This window comes from Cinclus cinclus, chromosome 3 (genome assembly GCF_963662255.1).
Source record: "Cinclus cinclus chromosome 3, bCinCin1.1, whole genome shotgun sequence".
NCBI lineage: Eukaryota > Metazoa > Chordata > Aves > Passeriformes > Cinclidae > Cinclus > Cinclus cinclus.
This window is the reverse complement of record NC_085048.1, coordinates 16344490-16364897: the sequence shown is the minus strand read 5'-3', so window position 1 is coordinate 16364897 and position 20408 is coordinate 16344490. Positions and strand designations below refer to the sequence as shown.

General features: G+C 39.1%; 1 protein-coding gene across 2 annotated transcripts in view; it reads left to right on the top strand.

Moving 5' to 3' along the window:
- RNF144A (ring finger protein 144A) overlaps nucleotides 1-20408 on the top strand; it is a 64753-nt gene that overhangs the window by 28534 nt on the left and 15811 nt on the right. The window contains exon 3 of one of the 2 annotated variants that reach the window (XM_062489711.1): nucleotides 6001-6146. In XM_062489711.1, the coding sequence (XP_062345695.1) occupies nucleotides 6012-6146 (135 nt within the window). In that variant the 5' untranslated portion in view covers nucleotides 6001-6011. Of the gene's footprint in view, nucleotides 1-6000; nucleotides 6147-13259; nucleotides 13480-20408 lie in introns of those variants that run through there. The other variant, XM_062489713.1, reaches the window with a different exon arrangement.

The window sequence follows — 20408 nt, the reverse complement described above, 5'->3', positions numbered from 1 at the left end:
TTTTTTCTTGGCATTGAAATGTTTCAATGTAATCTTTATACATGTATATATTTATACGTCTATATCTATACACATATATATGTACATTAATTTATATGTTACATATATTTAAAATACAGGATTTTATCAGTCAGTGAGGTAAAGCTAAGAAACATAGTGACTATTCATGAATGAATTGAAGTCCCTGGAATAATTGTTTCAACTCTTAAGAGCTTGTTTCTCATGTCCTTTATTGTCCAGGAGACTGAAGTTTCTGACTGTGTTCTAAAGCTTATACCTGGTCTTTTATCTCTGCTAGGCTTGGGCCCTGGAATAGCTTGAAGATAAGAACCTGGAGAGGTTGAAGTTGGTGGTTAGTCTGTGTAGGGGCTTAAAGGCGAGGTCGGAAGAGTACACACAGACACACCATAGACAAGGTGTTGACATGACTTTCTGCACTATTCTAAGTAAAAGTTGAAGTTTGATATTTGTTGAAAAGAGTTATACCTATAAACAGCAGCCTGTTATACTGCTGGAATAAAGATTGTAGCTTTAGTGTCTGGGATTGACTGGAATTCAAAGAATGATACCTGTCAGCTAGACTTGTGCAGTTGATTGTGGATTAGATTTATGAGTAAGCCTGGAGACTTAGGTAGGCATTTGACAGGTTGGAGGGATTTAAGAACCTGAGGAAGCCAGGCGTCAAAACTCTGAAGTTAGTCATCTTTAAATATCCATGTAAATCAGTCTTGTGCTAGTGTGACTGACACCTATCAGAGAGTGATTCTGCTTTACCAGGCAGTTCTGTGAAGATGAGGACTTGGACACACAGTTACTGCAGTGATAGATGCCAGTAACTAGCTGTGATTGATGAGTGAGAGATACTAAGTTTACATGCCCAGTAGTGTTGTAAAATCTACCTGGTGGGTGGATGTAATAATTTCTTTCATGAAGTGACTTTAAAATGATCTTAACTGTGATGTAGTTGCATAATAAAAACTAGTGCCACTGACCCAAAACAGTTGCAAAGTGGTCAATTATCTCATGTAGGCTTCTTTCACATGATCTTTCTGAAGATCATTGGAAAAGTCTAGGAACGATGAAAAATGGCATCAAATTCCAGCTCTGACAGAGAGGCAGCGAATAATGCAAGCTCCAGGACTGTTGCTGAATGCTCGTAGCCACCAGCCTGGATCATGGGGGTAGTCCCTGCTGCCGTGAGGGTATGACCCATGGCTGTGGGATCGCATGCAATGAGCCACAGCTGTGGCTGCAGAGGAAGGATCAAAGTCAAAAATACTGACTCAAAAGATGTGGTAGGCAGTGCCAGTTCCAGGATGCAATGTCGTAACCTTTCTATAGATGACTGCACTTCAGACATATGTGGTCTTCTTCCATGTGAGGAGAAGTCTGTAGCTTTTTGTATGGATTTATATTTTTATAAATATTAGTTGTATAAATATATAGCATAGAAATAAACTTAATATATTAAATAAAAGCATACAATTGTGTACAGCTGACCGATGTGCTTGGCTTTATTTAGGAGGAAATGTAGTCTGTATTAAGTATATTTTAAATCTATAAATACATATACACAATACTAAAACTGTACCATAGCAGATGTCTGATTTCATCTAGTAGCCTGTATTACTTTAATAAGACTTACTTTGATAAAGAAGGACAAGAAGGTTGAGACTAAATTTTAAATCCCATTTAAGTCCCTTCCTTTGATTTCTAAAAGAGCAACTTTTCATCATGCCAGTAAATTCAGATTAAGTTAATCAGGTACACTTAAGTCATCTGCCTAAAGGAGTTAACTATCTGTCTGGTAGGAGAGGGGACTGAAATCCTTAATTTAGAAATTAAACTCATCCCTCACTGAAAGCTGAAATTGAGATTGTGCTGAAATCTCTATTTTGTGTCTTGCTTGAAGGAAAAGATCCACCAACTAGTGTGCTGCATATGACTTCTATTCGACCCTGTTTTCTAGTCACTCTTCTCACATAGGCAATCATGTATCCTGGTGTTGATGATGCAATTGCAGTTTAAATGTGCAGTGCTGTGAAATACTTGACTAGCATGCAATAAGAAAAATCATATTGTTTTATGATTTCTTGAATGACTTGTATGTAAGAAAGTTGCATTATTTCCTGTTTTCATTGAAGTTTTCACACTATTTCTGCTTCACTGTTTTCTGCAATTCCTTGAGGCCTAAAAAGAACTGTTCTATCCTTGACTTCCCAGAGGTCATCAGTCACTTGTTCTCACTAGAAAATGTAGTCTGTGTAGGTGGACCAAAACCAGAGATTACTGTTTAGAAACACAGTTTATGTTCATTTAATTCATTGACTGTTCTTCAGAAATAATGAAAGTTTCCTTTTCATTCCATGCACATCTCTGGGAGTGCCTAAGAGTCACATTCATATGTATTGATGTGTTATTACAGTAAAAATACTTCAATCACTTCTGCAAAGGTTCCCTTTCAGTGTGAACATACACATGATTGAAGAATTGAAGTCTTTAGTTAGGCTGTTAATTATTTATGATGACTGCTCTGAACAAACTCTTACTAAAGCTATTTCCTTTTCTTTTGGCTTCCAGTTTGCTGTGGGATGCTGATGCAGAAAATTATATGCTGTCTTGCTATATATCTTATAAATTCAATATTACCAGATATGGACCACAGTCAGCAAAAATGTGAATGAGACTGACCTTGACTGCAGTAGAATTGGGAGTCTGAACTGATGACCAACTTCTCTTCTGATTTTCTGTGCCTCTAAGTCTGATTTGGTGTATCTCCTGTCAGTACTGATGTTTGGCAAGCAACACAATCTCCAGTGAACTACATATGTACTGCTAAGGTCTATTGAACTGTAGTTCTGTACCTTCACTAGCTCCTGGTAAACAGCCAAACCATGGGGCAAAATTTTTACTGGCTCTTTGTGTAACTAGTGCTGTGATTCAACACAATGATAAGCTGTTCAACACACCAAGATGTTTTTCAATATCTTGTTCCTTTAGAAATCCTTTTAGTTACCTTGTCTTTCTTGCAATTACTTAGCATTGTCCCTGAAGTATTGCACATGGCTACAAAGCATGAGAATACAATCTGACGCCGTAAGAGACCACAGTTGTGGAACAGTAGGAGTTATAATCTTCTTTTGATAGGTGGTGTTTGTTTTCTGCTTTTCTTTTACAATTTTGTTTGGTTTTATGCCTTTTTTTTTTTTATTTAGAGCTTTTTAACATGTTGTGATGTAAACATAGAAGCTTATTATTTAGTTGCAGCAGTGTGGTAGATGTTCATGAAACAAGATCTAGTCTATGCACTGAAAGCTTCATTCTTTGTTCCTTTACAGGCGTTCCCCAGGAGAGATGATCTAGTGGGGTGTGGAGGCTTTTTGTACAAGCTTTTTTAGGCTAGGTGGCAAATTTCTTGGTCCTTGCTTTAATGGCTCCGGTGACATTGCGTCCTCCCCTTGCCCCATAATGAATGTAAAATTTCTTTATTGAAAGGTGTTTGGCAAGAAGGGGAGAGCAGGAGTGGCTCTACTACCATTTGAGGCTGAATTCAGGTTTTGCTCAGTTATCACCATGGCTGAATTCAGGATGGATTACATGCCAGCTGTATGGGGCAGCTAATTTCTGCTGATCTGCTAAAAGCCAACTTGAAAGGCATTTTACTCGGATTCATTTTTGCTTTGAATGAATGAAGACAAAGAGGAGAAATACTTCCCAGTAAGGTGTTATTGCAGTATAGTTGTCTTGCAAAAGTGGAATTACCACAGTGATACCAGTTAGCCTTGTTTTTTGATATTCAACAGAGGCTGAGCCTCGGGGCTGAAAGCTTGGTATTTTCCCTTTGTTGTCACTTATATCTCTCTTCAGTGTGGGTCAATAATTTTCTTTTCTGAATTAAATGATGTCATGTATTGGGTGATCTTTAATCTGAATTGTCAGATTCTACATCTTTAGCCATAAAATTTGCTATGACTTTGATCTGCCTGATGTATGCAAGTACATACTTAACATAAATCTGTCCTTCCTTGTTCATTTCCTAGTTTCATCTACTTGCAGCCATAAGCATCAGATGTGCATTCAACTAGGCAGGAGAAGCAATTAACTAAGAGCAGACAGTTCAGATGTGTTTGGTCAATAATTCTCAAATACATCGTGAATGTATCTGTAAATATAAGATAAAGCAAAGTTTGGAAGAAGGAAATTGGTTTTGCTAGTAATTTGTGTGAAATGAAAAAGTAGTGGTGAAGTAAAGTAGCGGTCTAGTAGCCTTAGAAATCATGGGGTTTCATTCGTATCACTGTGTCAGACTTTGATGTTGAGGTCTCTGAAAAGACTGCACAGCACAAGTTGCATTTTGTGAGCTGGAGCCTTTATTCATGTGCTGTTCTGTGGGGCTGTTCCATCTGTTTCCTTTGAAACAGTGTCGAGTTTGTTTGTTTGGGCTTTCAGAGGAAGTGCTCCAGAGCAGCCCTGGAAATGGGATTGCTTAATCTTTATTCTCTCCCCCTTCTTCTCCCTGTTGACTGCACTGGAAAAAAAAATATTTTGGTGGTACTTGGGTACATCATAAAAAGCATCTTCTAATGAGTTGGACTGAATGGGAGGGTTGACAAAATCTTCATTTTCTTTCAGAAATGTTAGCGACCTTGGTGGAGTCATGCCCACAATTAATTGAATATCAAAGACTTGGACTTGAAAGAAATGTTTGTGAAGTCTGTATGTGATTTCTTGGGGGACAAAAAGCACGTTTTTCCTTAACATCTGCCTAAATCTTGTCTAGTAACTTGTTTGTTGCAGTTCTGAAGGTCTTGCAGAGTTCACAGATGAGACTTAAAAATTATAAGTCCCTGCAGGGGATAGTGGAGGCGGGGGGGGCGAGGAGGGAGGGGGAAAAAAAAATCCAAAAAAACCCTGTAACCATGATTTGAGTAGTGGAACTGCTGGTGTGACGCCACCTAATTTTGGGAAGGAGGAAGGCATGATAACGTGAACCTCTCAGCAGCTTGGTATGTGAATTTTCTACATTTGGAAGGTCAATATCACAGTGATAAAACATTGCTAGTAAATATGTTGTTAAAATTTGATGTACTCCATAAGTTCCCCTAAATGTTTTGGAGGAGTGTGTGGGTTTTTGTTTGGTTTTTCTTCATGTAGAATTCATAAATTAGCTTTACTCTTTGTGGGAATGCATTTCTTATGTGCAAGTTTTTCTTTCTGCTTAGTTAGTTGACAACACACCATCTGGGCCCTGAATTCTAGGATAAAGATGCTCTGCATGATCCTATCCTATCACTATCTTGAGGGTCATATATAGCTTACAGCCTCTTCTTATAGTTCACTTTGTGCTCTTATTTGCCCCAGTTGGTTGTTGCTACAGCAAAGTTGTGCTCTCAGCATATCGAAAGGGTTGGAAGAAAACGCAAGCTAAAACGTGCAATGTACTCAAAATATTTATTGTTCTTGCTAAAATTAACAGCAAACTGATTGATCTGTCATGCTCCTAGGAACAAAAATATCTGGCTCTGGGAGTTGAAATATCATGCTGGAAAAGGGCATAATAAATGCCTGGCTTATGAAGGACCTTTTGAGTCTTGCCTGGGTAGCTGAAGTTAAGGAATGTAATGAGTAAAGTTTAGTGTTGGTGAGAGCTTGCAACTAGTGATGAAAATCATGGGAATTGGAAATGAGATTTTTGCATTTGTAATGTGCAGCAAAAGCCTGTGACCTAAGGGTATTCCTGCTTGCCTTCATATGTTTAGTGTATTATGTGGGGGGTTATTTTTTCTTTCTGCTTTCTGTACGCGAGTTCTATCAGGCAGGGGATATAAAAGGGACTGGGGGTGCTGGCACTGTCAAGTTAACTATTGCTGGTTAGTTAGGACGTTGGAAAAAACAAACCCAACAGGCAGTAGTGACAATGTGATTTCCAATGGCTGAGATGTACTGAGTATCAATATAAGGAAATAATGGAGTATCTTTACTTTTTGTGCTGTTCTTCAGACAGCTCTGCAATGACTACAGCAAGATACAGGCCTACCTGGGACTTGGTACTTGACCCATTAGTGTCCTGTAAGCTCTGCCTTGGTGAATACCCTGTGGAGCAGATGACGACAATAGCACAATGCCAATGCATCTTCTGTACCCTGGTGAGTGAGTGTTCTTTATTAGACATAAAAAAACAAGACATAGGTTTAACTGCAGAAATAGCGTGGTTTTGCTGGATGGGACTCACCCTGAAGTATTGATCTTGTGGTGGAAATATATATTGTTGCTGTGTACTTGGCACAAAAGCTAGGAAGTAAACCTTTGTTTTCCAGTAATAATAATAAAAAAATTCAGCACATCAATAAACTGTTTAGTTATCTCCTTACCAAGGTTATTCATACTTTTCCTTTTATCTATCAGTGGTCTGGATTTGTGGGTGTTTTTGGTGCCCCTTATGTACCTTATAGAAAACATTTTCTAATGAGCTGGACTGAATGGGAGGGCTGATAAAATCTTTACTTTCTTTCAGGAATGTTAGAGACTTTGGGGTCATACCCACAACTAAATCAATATCAAAGACTTTTGGGGGTGGTTTTGAGATTGATTGGGTTTTTGTTGGGTGCTGAGGTGTTTGTGGTTTGGTTGTTCTTTTCCTGTTGAGTTTTTGCCTTTTTTTTTTTTCTTTCTTTCTTTTGGCTTTTTTTTCTTTCTTTCTTTTTCTTTTCTTTGCTTTGCTTTTTTAAACTTTAGAAGAGAGTAGCCTTTCAGTTGAAAGGGGTTACTCCAACCATGTTCTGTGATTCAACTGCCTGGTCACTTAATGGCTCATCAAAAGCTAAAGTATGCTATTAAAAGGCATTGTCCCAATACCTCATAAACACAGCTCTAGGAAGCCTGTTCCAGTGTTTGGTCACCCTCTGTGTAAAGAAGTGCATCCTTATGTCCAGTCTGAACCTTCCCTGGTGTATCTTTGAGCCATTCCCATGTGTCTTGTCAGTGGGTACTATTGAGAAGAGCTCAGCATCTCCCTTTCTACTTTCTTTCCTCAAGAAGCTTTAGAGGGCAATGAAGTTGCCCCTCAGTCTCATTCTCTCCAAGCAAGACGAACCTAAGGTTCTCAGCTGCTCCTCCCAGGACACTCTTTCCTGCCCTTTCACCAGCTTTCTTGGCTTCTGGAGATGCAACCAAGGACCTTCACATCTTTTATAAATGGTGGGGCCCAGAACTCCACCCAGTGCTGAAGGTGAGACTGAACCAGCTCTGAACACAGCAGGACAATCACCTCTTTTGACCAGCTGGTGATGCTGGGTTTGGTGATCCCAGGATGGGCTTTGCCCTCCTGGATGCTGGGCACTGCTTACTCCCATGGAGCTTGCTGTCACCCAGCACCCCCAGATCCCTTTCTGCAGAACTGCTCTCCAGAAACTCCTCTCCTAATTCATACTTGTGTCTGGTGTTACTCTATATCAGGTGCAGAATCTAGCAATTCATTTTTTTAAATTTCATGCCACTAATCATTTCCCTGTTCCATTTTGTCTAGATCCCCCTGCAAGGCATCTTGCCCCTCAACAGAATCAGCAGCAGTTCCCAGTGTTGTAACACCATCAGACCTGCTAATGAGACATTCAGTTCTTGGGTCCAAACAGTGCATAAACATATTGAACACAACTGACACTGTAACTGAGCTCTGAGGAACAGTGCTGGTGACTGGTTGCTAAGAAAATACAGTTCCATTCACTGCAAACCTTGGAGCCCAGTTTTTCACTCAAAGCTCATCTCACAGCTGGACAGCTTGTGCAGAAGGGTGCTGAGAGGAGCAGTATCAAAAGCCTTACTAAATACCAGAGAAACTACATCCACTGCCTAATCCTTAATTCCAGGCAGATGATCTTGTCATCAAAGGTTATCAAATTAGTTAAACAGGCTTTGTCTTTGATCCCTTGTTGACAGTGCCTGATGATTGATTGCATTGTTCTTTAAATGCCTTTCATTACTACCCAGCACAAAGCCATGTACACACTTGTAACTAGAAAAGTATTTAATATATTAGAGATCTGCTGTATCATAATTGCAGTCACGTAACAGGTTTCCATTACCATATTGTATAAATGCTTACCCAGAATAACAAGAATCTTGTCAGTTAAATACAAAACACTGGGGAACATGTAGTATTTGACAAAGAACATAATCACAGTTAATGGATATAGCTAGTTCAGGAACAGAGGAAACTACTAGTCAGTTTTCATCCCTAATACTGAATTTAAATAAAGATTACAGTTCATTAAATTTTACAATGGGAGCAGTTACACCGAAAACCTCGTGATGATGGCTCAGCAGAGGAAAAATTGGAGTATTATCACTAAGAATGTAATTTGTGGAATACATGATGCTCAGACTTTAATTTCCCAGAAGTTTATGATATGATATTACAGACTCAGACATGGGATTGGGTGGCTCTTTATTTTTTTTTTTTTTTAATTTGAAAGCCCTTTCCAGCAAAGTTTTTTTGGTGTGGTTTTTTTTTAATATTTAAGATCAAGGATTTAAGTTAGTTTATTTTATTTTTCTTTATGGAAATACTACCATTTTTTCAATAGTAGATTACTTTTTTCCTGGTGGTTATTGAAGATACAGGAGACAGCCAATGGAAAAGGTAGATCTACTGTGAAATAAATGTTTGCTTAAGCATGCAAAAGCGTATGAAATAATAGGCTTCATGAAAAAAGGAGAAATAAGCTTCATGGAAACTGTTCTGTTCTAGTATTTGCATCTGAGTGTTGGGTTTCTCCCTGGTGCTTGAATGCAGAGAATATTTAAATGTCAGTTTTCAGTAACATTTCCATGGCAGCAGAAAGACTGGGTTACCAAATACATATTTTCATCTTTACCTTGTTCCTTCTGATGTTTACTGCTATCCCTGGTCTTCTGTTTTTTGGTTAGAATGTGGTTGCTGACTCTTACTGCTGTTTTGAAAGATGTAAGCAGTTACAGACATCAGATATGTAACCCTTACTGATAACCTGTTCTTAGCAGCTGATATTGTAATCTGATTGATGACATGGAATTTTGAATTCTGTTCAGGTGAAATAATCAGCCAATTTTTACTACTTGTATTTGATTGTCTTGAATAGTTCATTCAGTGTTGTCCTGTTTAAAGAAATTTCTGTAGTTTGTCTGCTTCTTGTTTGCCACTTGTAAGTTTTATACAGTGACATTTGAGTGCCCTGAAAAAATTATTACGGCCCAGGCCTTACCAGAAACCCAAGGCCTTCATCTCTACCTTTGGGCCAGCCTGAAGGTTGATAAAATGCTGAACAAAATACTCCCTTGAGTCTGGCAAGATTGTTTGGCCTATTGACAGCCATTAAGGAAGAGTGTGACAGATGCACATAGAATCCTCCACTGGTGTTCCTTCAGCAATGATTTCCAGAAACATCCAGGGACACTGCATATGAATTATGCTTTTTAAATAACCAAGCAATCAAAAAAAGTAGCCTTTTGACTCAAGATTTTGCATGGAGTCTGTGTACAGTAGATCCAGTTCATGTCTGCTTTGTTCATGTTTGACCAATATGTAGTTTTGTTCAGGTTTTTTTTTGCAAATGAACAGAGATAACTGGTGGTCTTTCCAGAATATGAGCAAAAAAGTAAAAGGAATATCCATACAAGCATGAGGACTACTTTTGCTACAGCTTTTACCACTGCTCCTAGTCCTTCTGTCTAAATCACAGCAAGCTGAAACAACATGAGTATGTATTACAAAGAGACCTTTTAAGTTCAGTACTACTGGTATGTTGGCAGCATTTGCATGCATGTACAGGTCTCTCTATCCTATATTCCTGTCTGTAGCTCTTGACTCTTTATAATCATAGAAGTGCTGTAATAATGATACCATGAAGGGTTGTCCCTTCCTGACACTTGTACAGTAGCACAGCATTTCTATTCAGAAAGATAGAATGGGGACACTGTTTCCATTTGCTTTCTGGCAGAGCTGTGCATGGATTAAATAGAGCAGACTGCCACTCCTCTGCTGATAAGGCACAGGCACTACAATTTCCCATAGTATTATTTTGCCAGTTAGTACAATACTCCATTATTGTTTTTAGCATTGTGATCATTAATGCCTAGACAATGCTGTGAGCTCTCAAGTCATATCTCATGCATTAGGACTGTTTATAAGAATGTATTTTCTCTGGTACCTCAAGCAAATCCATTGTTGGATTGTTTCAGGTACCAGAGGAACAAAAGTCTAAATGATAGAGAGAAAAACAAGATACCTGTGTTAGTTTTTTGTTTGTTTTTCTGAGTATTATCAAAGGGCAAACCAGTATCTCTCTTCTTAGAATCATGTTAACAATAGGCCCAATCTTAAGTGTGCTTGTGTAATTTTGGACCAAAACACCAAAATATATTTTTATTAAATTTTCCCCCACTTAAGTAATACACAGAGTACATAGCTAATAATCTTAAATTTTAAGATAGTCACTTAGCAGTTGCTGGCCTCAGAAGAAGTAACTGATTTTGCATGTTTTCTTCAGACAGCTTTATACTTGGAGAAGGGGAAAGAGTAAAGCAGAGAACACCATTTTTTTTCTTTCCTATTTCTTTGGTATTTTTTGCTGCACTAATTTTTTTTTTTTCACTTACTACTTAGTCTTTGCTTTTTTAAAAGGATTACAGGAGATAAGCAGGGAGCAATTTTATCCAATACCTGTCTGATATTCTGATTTTGTATTCTGTGATGAAATTCACACATATCTTAATGGACAGGATGTTTCTTTGATGTGTTAACAATTGTGTATGTGCTGAAGTTACAACAGATTTTTTCAGTTGATATTCTTGCATGGTAGTCAAGCACTTAGTTGCTTGAATGTTTTCTGGTTGAGGATTTATATGTACATCTGTGTGCATAGTGTATAATTTACACACATATATAACACACATATAGATGTGTCAGTGTGTTCCAAGTGCAGTGATGCCACTATTACTTAAGACAGGCTAAGTTCCTTTTGACCTCACATTATTCAGTTCTATTCAAAATGTTACACACAACTGATTGTTCTGGTACCAGTGGATTCATTGCTTACTTTTCTCAAATTGAAAACAAAAGTCTGTCAAATGGGCAGTCCAAGCAAGCAGATGTCTAGAAGAAATACAAACCATGACAAAAAACTTGTCTTTGATGAAAAAACTTATTCCTCTGTAGTCTGCCTTATTACTGATAGGAGAAACTGTAGTCAGATACATGAAAGAGAGGGCCACCAACAGTTAGAAAATAACAAAAACTAAGGTTCAAACCTGCCTTCTGCTTCATGTTTGTGCTTTCTTGTTGGGCAGATAGCACATGTGTATCAACTTTGGTGTTTGTAACCAATACTGCTTTGTAGATACTTACACTCTGATTCTTGCCCCTCAGCTCTGCCTTAAGTGCTTAAGCCAGCTGCTTAATCTGACCTGCACCTTTAGGTGTCTCTCTAAGTTTGTTGTATTCTATCCGAGTAGCTTGACAGTAGGATAGTGACGGGCTTCTGTTATCATTAGCCCTTTTTAAACAGGATTACTGAATTTGGGTAATCATGACTGGTTATACAGATCGGCTTAATTCTAATCATTCTGCTGTTTGAACTTCCTTATAGGCTGATGATCAGCAAGGCAAATATTTTCCTTCCTATAACTGGTATCAGGCACACCCCTTTCTTTTTTCCTTCTTGTCATGCTTGACCAGAAGCACATGGAGCTTCTCTGAGTTGAAAGACAGAAAAAAGAGTGATTTATTTAGTGTTATCCCTCAGGCCAAATGAGGCAGTGGCATCATTGGCCTCCTTGCCCCAGGGTAATGCAGACACCAAGAGCAGCATGGATGGAAACAGGTGGGCTTGGCTGCCTTCTTGTTCCTGTGTAGTTTGTCTCTGCTTGCCAAAAGAAGCCTGCCTTATCAGGGTAGCACTATCCTGGCACCAGGCTGTTGCTCACTTCTACCTTGCCTCTACTTGCTTGGAGACAGGAGGGAGAGGGAAACCTAATGGTTTGAGATTTTATTATAGAGTTCAAGGTGCTTCTTAGCGGCTGTAATGTTTCCCTCTTTCCCACCACCAAAGCTTAGAGCTTGCTGCTGGAGCTCACATGCCCCAGCTTTAGCAGAGAACTGATACTAATCTTGACACATGAGTAGTAGAGGCTTCATGGTTAGAGGTCACTGTGTGTTTGTGTAGCAGTTCACATGGCTGGCTGTGTTCTCACTTGTCTTGTTGATGGTGGAATGGCAGAGCTCCCTGCTTCACTAAGCAGGAACCACATAGCCCTGGGTGAAAACTAAGCTTGATCCAGAGCCTTCAGCTCTCATCCTCTGTGTGATATGATTAAATGAGATTTAAGTTACCTGTCTTCATCAGGGTGTTGGGAAAACTAGCTCATTTTGGTTTGCATATGGTTTTGCATGTGAAAAGGGAAGGCCCTTTGATTGTTGCAGGTGTATTTTCCTCCCACTCAGAACTGCTATTTCTGTTCTGAAATGGAATTAACTTTTCTCAAAGATACAAGACTGAATTTTTGGTGGTTTTTTTTTGCCTTCTAAATATTTCATTTTCATCCCACATGTTGGCATTTGAAAATAAATTATTTTTTGCCAAGTTTACTGTGTGTTTTTACCAATTCCAGCCCTAAGTAGGTGAGAACAGAACGCTTATGCAAAGTAATGGACGGATAAAAATCCATAATGAAAAAAGTTTACATGTACATACACTTGAAATACCTATTAAACAAAGGTTGAATTCAATTATATCTATTCAGTGAATATGAAGAGGTAGTATTGTCCTTGTCTCATTTGGCCATTTTCTGCTGTCCGCTGCTGTGATTGCTTCCTCTGAAGAAAAATTATTCATCTATAAATTTTACAGTACACAGCCATAAATGTGTGTATATATATATATTTTTTAAAAAAAATCCCACTACTTCAAAGGCTAGGCAGCTGTAAGTCTGTGTTGCCTTTTCTTTCTCTTTCAAGATACTTAGCTGGAAAAAGGCACTTGTTTTTCCAGTGCTTTTAGTTCTGGTTGCTTGGTCTTGTGGTTTCTGCAGCCATTGATTACTGTGTCTCAAAGGCTATTTGCCATGTTCTGACATTTCTCAAGCTGAAGTAGTCACCAGGGCTCCTCTTTCTGCATTCTTGATAATACATTTCTTCTTGCCTTACTTCATCATCAGCTGACTGATGGCCTGATGGTGCTGTTCTCTGTGCTCAAAGTGGTTCAGTCTCATGTGGAGGATCTGGAGGCTGGACTCAAGGGGTGTTGCACCTCATCTCTCACAGGAACATCTTGTCTGCAAGTTGTTTGCATTCATTAAGAAGCATGTACCAGGGACTCCTGTGATATTTGGGTGTACTGTGAGAAGGCATTTGGACAGAGGTAGAACCAACACAGCAAAGTCTTCTCTGCTGTCCATAGGATGAGTCAACAGCCATCACTGCACTAACTTCAGCAGCATTTGTAATGGGTGAGTGCCTGCTCCTGCTGGGATGCAGCCAGTCTCCATGCTGAGATTACACCTGGGAGCACAAAGACTCTCAGACAACAATAATTTGTATGGCTCAGGAAAGAATGTTCAGGTGGTTTGTCCTCAAACATGGAAGCACATGGATTGTGTTTCTTTCCCAGCCCTCATCCTGTTTGGTCAATATCCAGAGGCAAGATGATGTGATTGCATTTAGACTGAGAATATAGTCTATAACAGGGCTACAAAACAGCTGGTAGAATCTTTAAACATTGACAGCATAGTGGGAAAAAGAGGCATTTACCCATGGCAATTTCAGACAAAAAAAAAAAAAATCTTTAAAATAGGTCAAATATCTGGAATACAGAAGCAGGAAACCTTTCAAATAGAGGTCTTCCAAATTGCTTGCCACTTTGGGTGAGAAATGTATCAGCTGTGGTGTTATCTATCTCTGGTCCTGGCCAAAGTGTCTCTCGGTGTGTACCTCCTGGTACCCAGCATAAGGCTCTAGATATTTCTGTTTCAGAGCTCTGGAGTACCTTGCAGGTGCTTGTCTTGGAGTCACAGGTTGGGATGCTTGTGTAGCAGAATTTTTGTCTCTGTAACAAAATAAGGGCTATAAAGGATAAACGTAAGACAGTTCTGTTACTGCTTTCAGATTTGAAGTGCTGCATGTCAAGATAAAGGAATTTTTTCTTACTGTGATTTATTCTTATGATAAATTATGGTTAATTTTTAAAAATTTGAGTTCTAATAGTGAAGGCTTCTTTGCAAGTAGATAATTGTTTCTGAAAAGATGTCTATAGAAATGGAAGTTATTTAATTTCAAAGTATTACCACAAACATTCAACACTTCTAATGTACATTTGTCTCAGATCTGGGTGGTTTGTGAAGTTGAACATAGCTCGTGCTTGAGGATTTGGTCAGTATAGCTGACAGTTTATCTAGTAAAGAAAAAAAAAATCATTCCCATAGTCATGCATATGCCTGAAACGGACCTCTCTAATTAGGTGTGCATAGATATTTCCCAGTAAAAGTCACTCATCAACTAAGTAGGATTAGGGTGATATTAAAAAGCTAGATTGTAGATCCTCTGTAGAGAATTGGGCACAATGGAGCAGCAGTGCAAGAGTGGTTCCTAGCTGAGTCTGTTATTAAACAATAGATTTGAGGCAGGATTATAACTACTTTACACAAAAAAGGCCATGTAGTGAATTTGAAAGGAGCTTAAAACCTCTCTGATGGACCTACCATTCTTTTTCTTTTCTGACATGTTTTCTTGTGTACTGTAACTATACCATGGAAATTTCTCAGAAAGTAGTTTTCTTTTTTTATAAGACAGTAAGTTTAAAATATTATTGCTCTTATGCCTGTAGTGTTGGAATGGAAGGATACAGGCTCTTGAGGGAAGACAGGAAGAAGGGAAGTGGAGGTATCACCCTGTATGTCAGTAACCAGCTGGAGGGTGTGGAGCTACACCTGGCGATGGATAAGGAAATAATCAAAAGCTTATGGGTCAGGATTAAAGAGAAGACAGGGGCAGGTAACTTTATGATGGGGTTTGCTACAGGGAGTCCAACCAGGAGGCTGTACAAGAGAATTGGAGGGTCTTTATAAGTATAAAGGCATGTAGTGATTGGACAAGTGGGAATGGTTTCAAATTGAAAGAGTTGGTTTAGGTACTAGGGTGGAATTCTTTACTATGATGGTGGTGAGGCACTGGACAGGTTACCCAGAGAAGTTGTGAATGCCCCATCCCTGGAAGTGTTCAAGGCCAGTTTGGATAGAGCTCTGAGCAACCTGGTCTAGTAGAAAGCATCCCTGCCTATTGCAAAGGGTTGAAACTAGATGATCTTTAAGGTCTGTCCTAACCTGAGCCAAGCTATGATTCTGTGACTTGTCCTATTGCCAGATGAGCATTCCTGTTGCTTTTAGAAGTATGCACCAAAATATTTTAAAAGCTAGCTTATAATAGTTATATGTGATTACAAGAATCTCTTTCAGGAATAGGGAAGGCTCTAGCCTTGTTGTGTCATTCTTGCATCTTCAGAAAACACCCCAAATTCAGGCTGCTTGTTTTAGGGGAGTTATCTTCTTGAAATTGTTCAGGTTTGTCTAAATGGAAAATATTTCTAGAAAATGACGTTCAGGTAAAAGCTCTCTACCACAGTCAATTTGCTATTTGGACAAAAGGAAGAGGAGCTGTTATTCCAAGACTGTTAGTCTTCACTTGAGATACAGCCACTCAGACTTTTCTGTAGTGAAAGAAATTCACTTACTCTCACACATTCTGTCTCCCCCTGCCCAAGTGAATATTGCACACTGCACCACTGCAGTTCTAATCCGAAGCTAAAATAGGAAATTATATCATGTTACCCGGAAGATTTACAGGCAGTTTGTCTACAAGTATAAATTCTACCTATTCACCAGACTGACTGCAGAATTGGCTTAAGGGAGTTAGCATGGAGCAGTAGAATAACCTTGGTATTGCACTGTCTTATGGATGGAAAAATATCACCTTCTTAGAATTCATTTTAAAGCAGTGTGAAGAAAAATTCCCATTATGCAGAGCATAAAAGTCCTGCAGAATCCTACCAAATATAGTTGATGCTGATGTAGTGATTCTGGTCATCTGTGTAGCCCTGTCACATGAATTTTGAGCTTTTAGTATCCTTAGTATTTGGCTTAGCATAAAAGCAACCTATAGACTAAACTGTAGATTTTTGACTAAGGTAAAAATAAGTGCTTCTCACTCAATATCTTTTCACATTTTTCATCCAGAAGAATCTTCTATCCCAGAATGTTATGCCCAAAGGCATCTCTGTAGGTACCTACTCTGATGTCACTTGTAACATGGATCACAAAATACTAACCAGTTTTTCCTGCGTCTTCATATGTTGAATGCAAGTTTATGTAATTACATATGTGTGTGTATTTATGTATGTGTATTTTTAGATGTTCATCTAATCCTGGTTTGCAGATGATACGGAGTTTGAGGCTGGCAATTTAGTCTACGTGTTAATAATTATCCTATTTGAAAACGTTTTCAGCTTGAGCTTTAAGAAATATCCCTTGTTGAAGAAGCATGTCAGCCCTTCCTTGTGTTTCTGAAGTGCCGTGTAAACTCCTAGTGATTGTCTCCCCAAAGTACAGAGTTATCTCCAAGATTAATATTGCACAATAGCAACTGCCTTGGCCTACCTTTAATAGTCATTGCTACTAAATGCATTGTAAAAAACTGATTCCCTTTTATTTTTTAGAACTTATTAAATGCTAATTTCTTATTCTTACTTTTTCCCCTTTCAGTTTTATCAGTGCATGTGTTTTGGTTTTTTAAAAACTGTTTCCCAATACCAGCATGTGATGATTCTCCATGTAGTGCACACTTCATTTGATGATGGCTGTGGCCTAGTGCCAGCACTAAAATACATTTGAACTTTTAAGAAATAAATCAAGTGATCTACTGATGATATACTTGGTTCTTGTCATGCATTTTTGGCCTTTCCAAATCCGTGGACTGACTAAAAAATTTCCCATAAGATTTGGCCCTTGCATCTGCAGCGTTAATGTAGTCAGAAGTCTACATTTTAACAAATTCCACCTATCAGCTGTTAAGCAAATAATGCAGGATAATCTTTTTGTCTACCTAACTCAAATAAAAGGTGACATCTTGAAAAACTATTCCTTGTTTGCTGCAATAGTAGCAATAACATGTTCTTAAAAATAAATTAGTTATAACTTTCCCAAACCCATCTCCAAGTGTTTTTAATCATGTGTGTTTTGTATTGTAAAATTACCTCAGGCACAAGTGAACACATGTTCTCTGACCAAGTAGATGGTAGAAAATGTTGCCCCCTATGTAAACAATGAAAGTCAAGATTTCTTTTTTGGAATTATGATGGAGTTTATTTGGGGTTTGATGTCAGGAGAAATAAATCAAAGCACAGAAATAAGCATGATTATTCCTGGAATTCTTCTGAAACAAAAGGAAAAGCCAATAATTTTGCTGTGGCCTGTGCAGGTTTGTTTGAGCTAAATGCAGCAAAGCAAAATTGTTATGGTTTTGAAGTCAGGCAAAAAATGAGCATTTTCATTCCTATATTGGGTGTGTTGATCTTTGTAACTTTGAGCAAAAAGGTATGCAGCTCTAAAACCATGGCACATCAGTGATCACTGCACATACCTTCCTGTGTGGCACAATATTTGATGTATAGAGGTTAGAAGTACAACTCATCTTGCCGAGCTTTAAATACGACTGTGTTTGGCAGCTTCAGAAAGGAAGTCATTCCTTTATTAGTCATCTGTCTCTGAGGCAACAGAAAAAAAAGTGTTCCAAATTTATATAGGCATCTTATAGTAAAACTGCTGCTGAATTGGGCCCTTAGTTGTGAGGGAATGGATCTGGGCCAATACTCCTCAAAATGGATGGCTTCTGCCCTTTGTTGTGGGAACAGCAAATGCATGTATGACTGCTGGATTACCAGGTGACAGAAAAGATGATGCGTATGTCAGAAAGGACAGCAGCAGTGGAATGAGAACAGAGCAGGGATGCACAAGGAGTATGCGTGCACAGAGAACAATGCAGGAGTAGCACTCAGGGGACCTAACTGGTCTCTTCTGTCCAACAGCCATTAGAGGAATAATAAAACATGTTCCTCAGCATATTAGTTTTATAGAGGTCAGTGTACTCTTGTGACCTTATTCCAGTGTCAGGCCTTAGGTATCTAATTTTAGCTCCTGTTTTCTCTGAGAAAAGTTATGTAATAGACTCCATTTTGAATGTTGTTTGGTGTGACCTACACTCCCACATTCTTTGTTCATGCTATAGAGTATTTTATTGTCTCAGTGGAAAGACTAAAAATACTTTCTTCCAGCTGTGGATCAGGTTGCATAGAAAATTTGCAGAAATTTGTAATCTTTTTGTAATTGTTTTGCTGTGAATTTTTCATAGCATATGATTGAATACCTAATCCTGCTTTGTTGTGTTGCTTGCGTGCTGCTGCATTTCTGGTACTGTAGCCACTCTCCTAGAAGTCGTGCATCTTGTGTCTGCTCTCAAGAGAAGCCACAGATACCCTGTGCATCAAAATCCCTTGCAACTGCTTTGGGTTCCTCTTTCTCCACCCAAGAAGTCTCAGAGGAGTCTTGAGTGGATAGCATCTTTTATCCTCTGCCTATTTTCCAGCACTATTTTGTAGCCTTGAGGCATTTCTCAGAAGGTGAAGAATGAGAAATGCATTTGGCTGTGCTGATTTTGACAAGGCAGCAGCCAATGCCCCATCAGGGGAAGGAAAAGCCATGGACACTGCTCAGAACAGGGATCAACTGTGTCGTTTCTTGGAAAATGAGAAGAAAGGGAAGTAAACTGAATAGGCTTTGGCAATAGTCCTAAACAGGCTGAGAAAGAGAATTAGCCACATTAATGATTAATGATAACAAAGCTCATTCAGCTTAAAAAGTACTTTCTATAAGTGCTAAGTGCTGTCATTAAAAATGTATGCATTTTCATTTCAATCCACACTTGGCTTCTGCAAATGGAGAGGAAAGGGAAGAGCCAGCAGTGTCATTATAGTAGCACTAATACCTCACTACAGCTGAAATCACAGCTTGCCAAGGCACACAGCCTAGGTTTTAACCCACAGGCTGGGTTTTGCAGAGCTCACTCAGTCTGTTGTGGTTAGTGATATGGGTTCTCTTGAAGTGTTCCACCACCTGCCCTGCAGAGCTCAAGTGAAGGCTTGGAAACCTTCTGGAAGTCAAGCATCTACTAAATGAACAGTTGTCCTCATTAAGACAGAGACTATGTATAGTCTGTCACACATGGATTTTTTTGCACAATTAAAAATTCTATCAATTATCTCATCTCTGTTTTTCTTTTCCAAAACATTGACCTGCTTTCTCTAATGTGTGGGAGACACAGAGAAAGGGAGCTCTAATGGAAATGATTTGTTGTGCTATCAAGGTGCTGGCAACTTGCCACTAGAAATGCTATGGACCAGATCAGCAGAGGAGGTGTGGGCAGGAAGTACAGTCTTTACTGCAGTCAAGCTGCAAGAGGTGAAATCTAGCATAATTTGTTAATAATATTATTGTGTGAAAGAATAGATGACTCGAGAGGCAGAAGGGGAAGAGGTTTGAAGTCGGAACTTTAACAGCTACAAGCCACATGCCCGAGGCTTAGACTGGAACTTGCTTGTTGATGGGCTATTTGATTGCACGGGATGAAGGAAGAAGCAGTTCAGGAAAAACAGTTTTGTACTCTGACCTGAAGTTAGGCACACCAGCCTTGGCACAGTCAATGCAGCCCTTTGCCTTCCCAGGCTCGTGGTGAGTCAGCAGCTGCATGCCTTTTGCAAAAGCCTGGAAATGGCAACTGAAATCCTTATTTTGCCAGTTTGCTGCAGAATGCGTAATCCTTCTTGCCTCCCACACAGCTGTACGTTGAACTGGTTTCATATATTCATTTCACTCTGCTGTTGGTCTAGTCTCACTCTTTATTCATACATCTGCAAGCAGAGAGTTATGGACCTTGTTCTGTAATTGTCTTGAGTTTGCTTATGCCAGCTGAGCACACAGGCAGGGTGAGAACATCACAGGGTGCCCCATCCACTGGGAGGCAGACCTTTGTCTGCTCCTTCTGTGTAGTGTTGGGCTGGTAGAAGCTGCATGGTAGCAGCAGAGAACAGGGTCTCTTCACAACTCCTTTGTCTTCCCAATAGACACCTAGGCATTAGCTCAGCCTGATGTAGGAAGGACGGAGATGGAGGGCAGTTGTTGCTCATCAACTCTTTAATCTTAATCTTAAAATTTTATCTTAATTTGCCCTTGGTCAAGTTTGCCCTTCTCTACTTTGTTGACAACTGTGCTGTGCAGTGCTGTGTTAGAGACTACATTTGCAATTATGAGTTTGGTAAAATGCTGTGGTTGCTAGG